The sequence below is a fragment of the Apodemus sylvaticus genome, chromosome 21 (genome assembly GCF_947179515.1).
Source record: "Apodemus sylvaticus chromosome 21, mApoSyl1.1, whole genome shotgun sequence".
In the NCBI taxonomy this organism is placed as follows: Eukaryota; Metazoa; Chordata; class Mammalia; order Rodentia; family Muridae; genus Apodemus; species Apodemus sylvaticus.
In genome coordinates this window covers 37,234,776-37,248,572 of record NC_067492.1, presented here as the reverse complement: position 1 = coordinate 37,248,572, position 13,797 = coordinate 37,234,776, and the positions used below count along the sequence as shown (strand labels likewise).

General features: G+C 40.3%; 1 protein-coding gene across 1 annotated transcript in view; it reads right to left on the bottom strand.

Annotated features, from left to right (window-relative positions):
* Positions 1-9,210: 9,210 nt before the first annotated feature.
* The window catches only part of LOC127671619 (carboxylesterase 1D), a 32,950-nt gene continuing 28,363 nt past the window's right edge, over positions 9,211-13,797 (bottom strand). Inside the window, exons 12-14 of the mRNA XM_052166443.1 lie at positions 13,066-13,197; positions 12,084-12,156; positions 9,211-9,583 (exon numbers count right to left, since the gene is read on the bottom strand). Coding sequence (XP_052022403.1) covers positions 9,400-9,583; positions 12,084-12,156; positions 13,066-13,197 — 389 coding nt within the window. The 3' untranslated portion in view covers positions 9,211-9,399. The remainder of the gene's footprint in view (positions 9,584-12,083; positions 12,157-13,065; positions 13,198-13,797) is intronic.

Here is a 13,797-nt window from a genome sequence, read left to right as displayed (position 1 = left end):
AACCAGCACTGAAGGAATAGCTACCTACAGGACTGCTGATGGCAGAGAGGGGACCAAGGCTGGATACACTGTGGGTAGGGAGTATCAGCAGAGGCAGTGAACCAGGAAATGGAAACTCGAAGGATAAAATGGACATGGGCACAGGAACCTGAAACTGATCTGGGGACCCCAGAGACGCTCCCATCACTTTTCTTGGCATTAGCGACAAAACCAAGCAGTAGAGTGCTGAACTTAGCACAGCTAAGAAACTTGATACAAAAGGCATTTTGTCTAAATTCCACTAGGAATCTGTGAACTCACAAATCACGTCTGATGGGTTTGAACTGGAGGTGCACACTGTATCTGCTACATCACACTGACACAGCCTGCAATGGGACACACCCTAGGGAGAGAGAAGTCACCAAGGAAGAAGTCAGCGGAGGTCTAAGGCACAATTTTAAATCAATTGTAGTTTTATATCATTTTGTCTTTTGTTTATTTTATTTTTTGCATTTTCTTTTTCCTTTCTTGTTTTCTGTTTGTTTGTTTGTTTTCTTTTGAAACAGGTACTCGGGACTCACTGCAGCCTTTCACTTTGCCTATCTCTAGCTCCAGAGTGCTGGGATTAAAGTCTCATGATACCACATCAGGAATCTTTTGGTTTGGTTATTATATTTTCAATCTTCATTCTTCCATAAATATCTCTTACTGGTTTTGCTTTAGTTTCATGTAGATCTTAAGATCTATCATTCGGGTTTTACACCCATTCTAATGTTGACTTTCTACTGTTCTATCTCTTCCCTACCTCATCTCTCTCTTACTCTTTCTCATTCCTCCTTTGTTTTTGCATCTTGATTATAACTTTGCCTAGCTTTAATTATCCTTAAAGCCTGAGGATATTCACAACATCCTCATTTTTTATCTACATTCTTGCCTCTATATTTTCCTTCAGTTGATATGATACCTATTTTCCCTGCCTGTTTCCATTCTATCCCCAACCTTATAATATAATAGATCATTCCATACCATATTATCCTTATTCTTCTACTCTTCTCCAACTACTAAGCCCCAAGGATGAATGGTCTGAAGTGGCTGTTACGGCATTGGCATGGTGGGCCCATCCAGAAGTTGGGGTGGCTTCCATAGTTAATATTCTTCTTGCAGAGTAGTATTTGGGTATTGAGTCTGTTGCCCTGAGGCATGGACTAAAGGTGTAGCTACACTCTGGTGATTACACTCTTCATCCCTCAAGGAGGAGCAGCATCTCAACCTACTGTAGCTTAGTCTTTCTTGAATACTGCAAAGACTTCAGCCATAAAATTACCATCAACAATCATATCTGGCCCAGGAGATACTCAGGTGTGTAAGTCTTGGAATAAAAATCTCCAAGAAATACCCAGCCTATAGCAATAAAGTTCAATTAAGTGAGTTGATGAAATTTCTAAGAATCTAAATGAATAGTTTGAGAAATGTTGGCAAAAGTAGGTAAGATGCAGATAAATTCCCAAATGAATTGAAATCCCATGGGGCCTTAACTCAAGACAAAAAAATACAGGCAACTGAGTAATGCCAAGAGAGAAAAACAGTCTTTATCAGGAAGGATACCCTGCTGGTTGTCTAACACCTAGTGGTCAGCTCTTATGTCAAGTATATATATATATATATATACACAAGTCATATGCTTTATATCTTTAGTAATATGTGTGTGTGTGTGCTTTGATGCATATATGCATATATATTCAACAATTAAAGAAATTGAGAGAAAGCAAGAAGATACATAAGAAGTGTTGGAGAGAGAGAAGGAAAGGGGGAAACAGTGCAATTATATTTTAACTTTTAAAATAGTTGGACATGGGGAAAGCCAAAAGAACATTGAGGGGACTTTGATAAAAGAATATATATATGGAATTTATAAAAACTAAACAAAATTTTAAATAAATGAATTTTAAAATAACACACAAACATCTGAGTGAAATAAAGAATTAAGTGTGGTAAATGAAAGAAATTTAACTCCAAATGGATCAAGAATCTCCATGTAAGATATTAACCTAGAAAACTGGAATACCCAAAACATAATCCACACATCAAATGAGGTACAAGAAGAAAGGAGGAGTGGCCCCTGGTTCTGGAAAGACTCAGTGAAGCAGTATAGGGCAAAACCAGAACGGGGAAGTGGGAAGGGGTGGGCGGGAGGACAGGGGGAGAGAAGGGGGCTTACGGGACTTTCAGGGAGTGGGGGGCTAGAAAAGGGGAAATCAATTGAAATGTAAATATATATATATATATATATATATATATATATATATATATATATATATATATATATATAAAGAATCTCCACGTAAAACCAGACACACAGAAACTAATAGAAAAGAAACTGGGTAAGACCCTTGAGGACATGGGCACAGGGGAAAAGTTCCTGAACAGAACACAAATAGCTTATGCTCTAAGATCAAGAATTGACAAATGGGACCTTATAAAATTACAAAGTTTCTGTAAGGCAAAGGACACTGTCAAAAGGACAAAACAGCAACCAACAAATTGGGAAAAGATCTTCACCAACCCTACATCCAATAGAGGGCTAATATCCAATATATACAAAGAACTCAAGAAATTAGACCCCAGGGAACCAAATAACCCTATTAAAAATGGGGTACAAAGAATTTTCACCTGAAGAAATTCGGATGGCCAAGAAGCACCTTAAGAAATACTCAACATCATTAGTCATTAGGGAAATGCAAATCAAAACAACCCTGAGATTTCACCTCACATCAGTCAGAATGGCTAAGGTTAAAAACTCAGGAGGCAGCAGGTGTTTGAGGAGGATGTGGAGAAAGAGGAACACTCCTCCACTGCTGGTGGGATTGTAAGATGGTACAACCACTCTGGAAATCAGCCTGGCAGTTCCTCAGAAAACTGGACATGACACTTCCGGAGGACCCTGCTATACCTCTCCTGGGCATATACCCAGAGGATTCCCGGGCATGCAATAAGAACGCATGCTCCATTGTGTTCATAGCAGCCTTATTTATAATAGCCAGAAGCCAGAACCCAGATGTCCCTCAATGGAGGAATGGATACAGAAAATGTGGTACATTTACACTATGGAATACTACTCAGCAATTAAAAACAATGAATTCATGAAATTTTTAGGCAAATGGTTGGAACTGGAAAATATCATCCTAAGTGAGGTAACCCAATCACAAAAGAATACACATGGAATGCAATCTCTGATAAGTGGATATTAATTAGCCCAGAAGCTCTGAATACTCAAGGCAAAAGTAGCATAACAAATGACTCCCATGAAGAAGTAAGGAGGGGGTCCTGATCCTGGAAAGGCTTGATCTAGCATTGTAGGGGAGTACCAGGACAGAGAAAAAGGAGGGAGGTGGTTGGAGAATGGGTGTAGAGAAGAAGGCTTATGGGACATATGGGGAGGGAGGAACTGGGAAAGGGGAAATCATTTGGAATGTAAACAAAGAATATAGAAAATTAAAAAAATAAAAAAATAAAGTATTAAAAGTGAATCTACCCCAAGTCAAATATAATCTTTCTAATACAATGAATAAAGTGGAAGACAGACTTTCAGGAGCAGATAACAAGGAAAATGATTAGAATGTGCAGACATTGAAAAAAATACCTAAAGAAAATTTTCAAACTTGAGAAGAAGATGAATACATCCGAGAGACTGCAGGAAAGAATAAATTACACCAGCATAGTAGTTAACCAAATAAAGAGGAGTGGGAACCAAATGTTACAAAATCAACAAACGGACAGGAATAGAAATGCTCTCAACTCCCTAACCAATATACACAGACTAGGCAATCAGATAAACAAGAAATCAGGATTCACCTCTTTATTGCCTCCAAGCAGCGTGTGTTACCATCAAAGACAAAGACAACCTAGTATCAAATGATGGAGAAGGCTTTTTAAGAAGGGGGAAGCAGAAAGGAAGAAATTGTCTTTGTTCCCAATCTGACAGATGTCAAATTGATATTAGTCAGAAGTCACAAAGAGGGTTTGTTTTTGTTTTTGTTTTTTAGTTATGGGGAAAAAGTCATCAGGAAGATGTAACAATTTTAAATATCTATGCACTACAAGTTCCAAAATGAAAAAAAGAATAGTAATTATCAATAAATAGATTAAACCCAAGGGAGTTATAGTGAGTGACATTGGCACCCCATTGTTACCAATATATAGGTCATCCTGACCAAAAGCAGAGTACCATCTGAAGTAAATGGCATTAACATAAGTAAAATGGACCTAATATACTTCTGCAGAGAATCCTATCCAAACCGTACAGAACCTACATTCTTCTCAACAGCTCATGAGACTCAAAACAGATCTTAACAAATGAGGAAACACTGAAGCATTTTTTTTGGTATTATATATGACAATGAAATGAACCTAGAAATCAACAGCAAAAGAAACAAGAAAGCACACATAAACTTATGGGTATAGAACAACACACCTTTGCCCGATGATTAATCATTAAAAAGTTGATAAGGAAAGCTGAAATTTCCCCAAAACTCAACCAACCTAAACCTCATGGTCACGATGAAGGCAGTCCTAAGAGAGATGTTTATAGCTGTTAACATTTTTGAAGTGTATGGTAGACGTCTAAACCTAGTCTAAAGAGGTTTGAGGGAAGGAGAGGACACTTTCTGTTGTACTTTTATATGATAGGGAGTTTTCTAAGGCTTTAGTAAGAGGAGGAGGGTTTCCTTATCAGTTTCTCCACAACTAGGGAAGAGGAGTAAAAGAAGACGTTAGGGGCTCCATACAGCATCTACTCACTAAAACATTGAGTCAGTCAGAGGAATATCACTCTCTATCTCCCTTCTTTCAGCTTCAGATTCCTACCTTTGCGCTCTTCACCAGACCATTCCAGCAACTGGCTTCAGGGACCTCAGGAGCCTCTCAAACTGCACACTTCCTTCCAGAGGGTTTTCTTTCTCTTTAAAACACCTTTAACTCTGTCTCCACCTTAGCTTTACCTGATCCGTCTAAAGCATCCCATCTTAGTATCAATGCTCAGTGATATATATTCTACATTGGGATACTGGGGGCAATAGCATGGATCTGATATGCAAGTAATTGTTTATTTTTTGAAACAGATAGGAGTATCCTAGGATAACCTTGTCTAGGAATTTTAATGGTAACAGTGCTCCTGACCCAAGAAACTTAAGTTCCTCCCTCCATCCTTTTACACCTCCATATGTCTCATCTTAACAACCTCTTTTAACTCACCAACCAATCTCTGTTCTCTCCCACTCATGCTCATGCTATACACACCACTCAACCTCAAACTCCCTCAGCCTTCCCACACTGATGCTCCCCCAATTCAGCTTCAGTTGTTCTCCGTCATGTTTCTCAAAAGCCACAACATATTCTTTTTCATGATTGCTGAGCTATTAGAACACTTTATTTGCCTTTCTGACTTCCCCTTGCCTGGCCTGACCACAGCAGGGTTTATATAGAGTTCAACTAAAATGCAAGAAGCCACACAAGACATGCCCTATTGCCAGCTAGAGCATAACTCTATAGTCAAGGCTCCTCCCTCCCAGGACTACCAACAGGCAGAACATATTGCACTAACCAGGGCACTAACCCTAGCCTAAGGACCATTCCTGGTTATTGTTATTTATGTGAACACATCCTCCTAGAAGACACTGTAATAGATCCCAAATTTGCTGGGGTTGCAGTTGCTTATTGTTGAATACCACGACCAGATGAAGGGGAACCAGGTGGGTCAATATGTGGTCATTGATTTTTTCATTCTTCAGTGGTTAGTCCTGTAAAATCTTATTGGGGGTAAAAAAAAAAAGGCCACTGCTAGCTGCCCAGAAATATCTCTGGACATCATTTTTTTACCAGGCCAAACGGGACCAGAAGCCTCTTTTTAACCTGGAAGATTACTTTGTTGAGATTACCTATGGAAAAAGCATCTCTCTGGACCTTCTCTTGAATTTCTGCTTCCACAGAGTTGTACTTGATATGACTAAGTCTGTCCTTGAAGAGCCGGTAATATGCCCGGGCATGATCTTTCACCATGTCTGCTGGATTAAAGCACTGACTTGATTTTCCTGATTAGAATTGGGTTAGGTGGTCTAGCCTCCACCTGGCTCCACTCCCCAAATCCTCCAAAGATAGCATCTTCCAACCATTCTTGAAGGCAATTATCAGAGGCTATATGTACCTGTAATAATTTTATTATTCATCATCACAATCATTAATACAGAACCAAGTGGCATATTTCACAAGGTGATCTTTTTTCTTATAAGAATTTCTGCCCTGACTCAAATATTCATAGTCAAATCAAATGTTCATAAAGCTATCTATGAATCTTCAGGAACATCAGCATGGTAATTGTACCTGGATAATAATCTGATAGGAGTCACAGAGTCAGAAGTAACAAGAAGAGTTCTTTCCTAGAATTTTATGTTTAAAAAATGGGTGTGGGTGGGCATTTGTTAGAGATGCCCTTTTGTACCTCAAAATTCATGAATTTTGTTTGTTGAACTCTGTCCATTTGAAAAGGTTGTTGACCTCTTGCTTGGAAATTGTACCAAAATCTGAGCCCAGTCTGCCCAGGGTCAGAGATCTGAAGGTCTTGTCCTTCAATGGCTCATGTTGCTCAAAGGGCTGGTATTCCCATGGGTTACCATGCACCTGTCCATTTTTGGGGAGTCTACTGCTGGGAGGATTTTCAATTCCAGTCCTGTGGACATTGGATCATCCCAGGATGACCTTGGATGTAATATTTTATTCTTCCTGCCAGATACTGGTGTTGTCCACTCAGCTGTTAAAGAGAAAGTCCTTGCTGGTCCATTTGACATGGCCCCAGATGGGTCAGTATGGGCAGTAATCTTGGCAGTGTTGGACTTGCTGGTGGTGGCAGGTTCATAAGGTATGCCCAAGTGGGGTTTCTTCTTCTGGAGCCCTACTGGCACCATCCTACCAAGATGCTGGGCCATAGCCATTTAGCTAAAAGAGGTAGTTGAAGCGTCCCTCACTTGTTCTTTTAGACCCATATCATGATTAAAGATTAACCACTAACATTTAATCTGATTTGATATCAATGACAGCATTACAAATGATGTCATTCTAGTAGTCCCCTGCCTTCTAGAAGCTCTACATTGTTTTCAGAGCCAACAGCCTGCCATGCTCTGGTTTTCCCAGAGAGAGTATTCATCTCTCAGTGATTTGCTCACTTGCTCCCTTGGAATGGCCTCATGAGAGTGGACAATGAAGATACAGGCTATATACTTATTGTATATATGGACTGTTCCTCATGCTTGAAAATAAGATTATGTGCTTCGCAAAATGATAAATAAATGGAACCAGGGAAAAACATATGAAGTTAAATAAGGCAGATGCAGAAAGACAATGATCAAAGGTTGAAGCATTGTTAATGGTTAACTTGATCTTTCAACAACCGTCTTTGAACTATCATGCTGTAACTTCACACTGCAACATGTTACGTGAAATTTGAAATGAAGTAGCACACTTTAATTCTGCCTCACACTTTTGGTACTGCTCTTCCTTGCTTTTCTGTCTCCAGAGTCCTTCCACTCTGGCACACCCACCAGTTGACTTCTGTTAGTTGGTATAGGGCATCTACTGACTTATTGAGGAGTAAGTTATGTAGTCATTGTCTTGTCTTAACCTTAGAACTCTAGGTGTGTCAGATGAAGTCTTTTCGGTGACCCTGTTTCTTAGCAGCAGTAAAAGCTTACTAATGACTTAGGTCCAGTATTATGTCCTGTTCAAGCGATGATTCCCTTATGGAAAGGGAATAGCAGTGTGCTTTGTGGAATTCCAGATACAACTTTTATCCCAGTCTGCGGACTTATTCAGAAACACCTGATATACATCTGCGGAGGAGTCTGGGATGGGTGTAAGCTTCTTCTTGGGCCTGTGCTTCTCATCAATTTTGCATTCTTATTTAGGCCACACATTATCTTTATCACTTAGAAAACTCTAGTAATTCTCATTATAGTTATGAGAACATCTCCCTGGGAAGGGAAGGTGAGACATGTTCATATTTGTTGTGGAAAAGTGTCTCCTGACCATAACAGACTTTTGATCAGAGAGGCTAAGAATATCTGTGAAAGACTCCTCAGGACCCTATAAGAGACAAAGGGATTGCAGAGGGCCATTAGATCATTATTTATGAGTTTAGCCATTCTCTGTATCCTCATACAATTTCTGTGAAATTCTGCCAGAGGTGTACTGGGATCTTGGAGGTGCTAGATTATACATAGAGTGGTCAGTTAACCGAAGGCAGAATTACATCTATGCAGCTATGGGGAGGTATTCATTGGGAAAGATATTTGGAGACACAGCTACTTTCCAGTTTTCTAAGTTATCCTTTTAGTAACTCCTCACTTACACTAAGTAAGTCAAATACAGTCACTGGTGAATCAAGGTGCACAGTGGGATCCTCTCTCTTCCTCTCCATCTCTGTCTCCCTCTCTCTCTTCATGTCTGTCTCTGTCACTCTCTGTGTCTCTGTCTCTGTGTCTGTCTCTCTCTGTCTTTCTCTCTCTCTGTCTCTCTCTCCTTTCATGCTCTATCTGGAGTGAACTCATGTTTCCCATTGTAAATTTAACACAACACCCCACATCTTTCTTCATGCCTGTCTTCCTATAGTTTTTTTTCTCCATCCATCTCCTGTAGACTTTTTTTTTTAAATGATTCCCCTCTCTTCATCTGTCTCTTTCTGAGGCACATGAATTAATTTTGAGCCAAAAACGTTGCATTAGCTAGGTTTCTATTGGTGCAATAAAGACCACGAACAAAACATAATTTGAAGAGGAAAAGGTTGATTTGGCTTCTGTATCCTGAGTCACAGTTCACTAAGGGAAGCCAAGATAAGAACTCATGATAGGAACCTGGAAGAAGGAACTTAGCCAGAGGACTTGGAAGAATGCTGCTTCCTGGCTTGTTCCCCATGGCTTATGCAAATTGCTTTCCTATACAAGCCAGGACCCCCAGCCCCAGGGTAGCGCCATCCATAGAGCGCTGGGTCCTCCTACATCGATCATTAATCTAGAAAATGCCTTACAAACTTACCTACAGGCAAATCTGATGGAGGCATTTTCTCAAGCTTCTCTGGCACACATACGAACAAACACAAAATGAAGAAACAGGCAAATAAATAAATCAAAGCAAACAAAAACTGACAAAAAAACAACTAAAATCCGTCCAAGACAGACACTGACCCAATTTTGATTTTCAAAACAATGTTTTATTTTTACAAGTTAAAGAGGATAAATATTTCCCCTTTAATAAATTTTTATAAAATATAATATGAGGTTACAGCCTCAAAGATAAGAAGTGTTATTTCTCTACAAAATCTTCTGTGGAATAATATTCCTTTGGCTCCAGGTTCTCAAACATGCCTGACCCTTCTGATCAGAGCTCAACATGTTCCCTGTGGGATGGCCTCTCTGCTGCCTCCTTGGCTCTGAGCTCAGTCCAAAAAGTCACTTCTTTGTCCTTCAGCCTCTGGGCTGCCTGAGTTGGGGTACCAATCTTCAGGTACCCTTCCTTCTGGTCATATTCTGGCCATTGGGGCAGCCCTCCTCCATTAGGGTTCCTGTGAACAGAAATAAAAAAAAAGAAAAGAAAAGAAATTTACCAAGGCAACTGTGCTGTCCCTATATGAACGCCTTGGCAGATCTCTTTCAAGAAACTCCTGTCTACACCTGTGCCAATTCTTTACCTCCTAGGGCATCTTGTTCATGTTTAGAAAGTCCAATGTTATTTAGATCTTAGCTCTCCTCCAAACCCTCACGTGTTGAAAGCTGATGTTCAGCTAAGACTTATGTTAGGGCTAATGGGGGCATCTGGAGGTGGCACCTGCTTGGTGAATTGGGTCACTGAGAGTCTGCTTTGCATCATGTTGGGACTTTAGTCCTGACTGCACACACATGCATGTAAACACACACACACACACACACACACACACACCAAACAAAGAAACAAGCAAAAAAACAAAACAACTAAGTCAGTTTTCTGACTGCTAAGAAACCAGGAGCTGATTCTCACCTAAAGCCACCACAGTCCACTTGGTGGCAGGGTCAAAGTGAAAATTTCAAGAGAAAGTTAGAACCAAAATCAAACCTTCATCCTTTACATTGATGAACTTTGGGAATTTTGTCTCAGCAATTGAAAGATGATTACCCATAGAATTACTACTAAAAATATTACTAAAAAGTAGATCTTGCTGAGATTAATGCTCCTCCCCCCATGTTGTGGTTCTGACGAAACTATTATTTTTTTTTATTTATTATTATTTTATTTATTATTATTTATTATTTATTTTCTTATTTTTTAAACGTTTTTCCCCTTTCTGGTCTGTGAAGGAGTTTAGGAATGTTTGGTGTGTGCGGTATAGAATGCAGTAAGTGAGGTTTATTGGGAATTCTAGAAGGTTGTAATAGGGAAGAAAGGTAGAGAAGCCAAGCTTATGATGACTCTGTAGAGGACACCTGTATTAAAGACCATTTTTGCTCTATTCTCACAATGGATTTGCCTGTATTTGTCCATTCTGATATCATATGGGGTACTGAGTTTAAAGACCATAGAGGTACAATAGCATCTAGGTAGTATAGCGAGGTTTGTTTTGCTTTGTTCTTCATTATATTTGCAGTCATCTTCATAAGCAAAAACAACAGCACAAAGATTAGAAAACACAATCTTGACAAACAACAACAAAAACCAAGCAAACCCACAAAAAACAACCCTCCTGGCACCCCCAACCACGATAGCCAAGGAGTACGATTATGGTTGAGTGGAAGCAGAGTGGCATTGTTAAACAAATTGCTTTATTAAGAGAGCCAGAGTTTCATGCATCAGATCAAAATGAAAGCTGCTCCAGCTTCCCAGGAGTTTGCAAAAACAAAGTTCTCAGGTTTGAAACTAGCCTAAAAGTCTCTACTTTCACCTTTGCCCTTCTTCACCCATCTTTGTCCCTGACTTTCTTTTTGTCATTTATACCTGGAGCTGTTTCTCTACTTCCAGACCACAGCCATCATAGACATATAATGAAAAGGTATAAACTTCTTCCAAAGATGCTTCTTTGAGAAATTTACACTACAGATCACTGCCCCAGGGTTACCTAGAGAATTAATTCTCTGATATTTTTCCCTTCATGTTCCGACACTCAGAGACTATTGCAGATGATGGTCAATAGCATCTGATGACTCCTGATGCTGTTGGTAAACCTTGGTGTTATCCACATGGGTGTGGTTTTGCAGGCATGCAGAATGCAAGTGCAATGGGGTCATCGAGACTTCTATATAGATTGCAAAGGAAAGAGCTGGGGGCCAGCAAGTGTGTAGAAAGCTTGAAGTTCCTACTGACAGCATTACAAAAGCTTAATGCGTAAATCTATGAGTGTAAAGTTAATGTGACTCCATATAGAGTCTAATGAGTTAGAAGTGCCAGGACTTGAAACTTCTACTAGGGTGTGATCAGGCCCTGAGCACAACCAACCCAAGAGAGGCTGGGGGGAGCCAAAGGCTTTGGGGGAAAGGCTTCCTAAGCCTTTTTAGAATTCACACCAACCAAAAAAATGTTGGATGCCAGACATGTAGTCTTAGGGATTAATATTAGCCCAATTGGACTTGATCCTCAGCTGAAACAGCTCCTGGAACATGGTGGGAACTCTAAAAGGTAGGCTTAGTTTGAAGAAGCTGATCCTAAGGGACATGACTCTGATGAGTATCTTGGGACCCTCATCATCTTTTCTTCTATCTCTACTGTCTGACTGCCAGGGAGATGGAGAGGCAAAGATCTAGCCATCACATTATCCCACCATGTTCCATACTGACAAACAATCTGAGTAAGCAGGTCAAATGATTGAGAATAGAACACTCTGAGTCTGTGAGCCAAAATTCACATCCCCTTCTTTAAGCTGAACTATCTCAAAAGCTCTGTCACAGTTCTAAATCATATTACTCTAGCCTTCATTGTTGGAATGCTGTAGTAACCTAGACAGGCGGTTGGCCACTCAAACAGTAGAAAACTCTCCTCTTCAACAAGTATGACCACACCACAACCCAGATATGTCCCTTCATTGTGGTAAGACTCACCCATTTCTAGCAAAGTTGGCCCAGAACTTCATCACCATCTTGCTGAGGTTGGTCTCCTCTTCTGAGGCGCCATCTGTTGGGAAGAAAGTAAGCTTCAGCTACTTACCAAGCAGCTTTGCTTGTTTGTTTAGCAGTCACAAAGCAGGAGTGATTCTGATCATTGTCATCATCTTAGGAGCTTCTTAGAAGTTCAAAGTCTTCACCTTTTCTACAGTTACTATGTTAAAACCTCCCTTTTAAGAACACAAGAACATGCTGACTGATAGTCTAAACTTCAAGTTAAGAATAGATTCCCACATACTGGTTTCCTCTGTCACCCATGCTCACACACCTGACCCAAATCCCACAACTATGAGTTTCCTCAGTCTTCATGGGGTTGTTGGGTTTTGGGTCTTTTCTTAATCTCTTTCTCTCTCTCCAATGTTCCTAAGACATCACCAAACAGGGAGAGACTCAGAGATACTGATTTCATGAGAAACATGAATTAGATTGCTAGTTATTCATAACTACTGAAAAGCAGTGCATTGAAGACAGCTGCAAAAGCTTCCCTTAAATATCTTATTACAAAAGATGGTGAATAGATGACCCAGATATATAGACAGACAGATGGGTAAAATATGATAGACTTTGTTCAGGGTTAGAAATGACCTGTTTCCTCACTCACATCCCAGCATGCTCTTATGGGAGGAAAGTCCATCAGTGGCACCTTTCCCCCAAAGTAAAGCCTGTGGATGGCCTATCATGTCTCTTACTGGGGTTACAGGTCATGATTCTGAGAGTAATTATGGCTGGGGACACATGAACACAAGCTTCCTTCATGTGTGTGAAAGCTCAGGACTGACTCCAAGTATAGCTCAACCAAATTATAGAGTGGCTGGAAAGCTAACTGGGGAGAAGAGGGGAAACTTGTACAAAGTCATCAATCCAGGACCCAAATTCAGGTCTCCTAATGCCCAAGCTTTAGGCAGCAAAGAAACCTTACCTTTCAAAAATGGAGATCCAAATACTGAGAAGAGTTCATCACCGTGGTCTCCTATCACTGCCTTGGGTCTCATGGGTGATACAAAGCTTGGGCGATACTCAAATTCATACATGTAGGTGGAGACTCCAGCATCTGTGGAGACATTGGATTCATACAGAGTTTACAATGTCCACTATATACCTGTGTGTTGCCAAGACCTCAAACCCTGCATTGAGATCCCTGTTTATGTGCAGTGTTTCAGGGAAAGCCCAAAGACTTGTTCATAGCTGCATAACAGACAGATGGGTAAAATATGATAGCCCAGTTGGAATAAAGGCAACTGAAAATGGAAGAGAAAAGCAGTGACAGAGACAGCTGAGCTGCAAAGGTGGACACAGCTCAACAGCTTGGGAACAGTCAGAGTGGGAGGAAGATTTTCAGAATTAACAAGGGCAAGAGCAATGACATGAAAGGGGGCAGGGCTAGAGAAGAGCATGCCAGATTGCTGACAATTCTTCAGTGACAAACATGTCAACTCCAGGGTCAGAACCAGTACTAGCCAGTACTTAGGGCTAAGGAATTCTGACCCCCAAGTTTACAGACTGTAACTGAATGTCATATATGTACAGGCATACACAAGAACTGTAATCTGCCTATATAGAGTGTTCAGTAGGGGGAAAGAGAGGAGTTGGAGAGAAGAAAGGGAGGAAGACAGAGGAAATGATGTCCTGTCTTTCTACTGAAGATGGACTA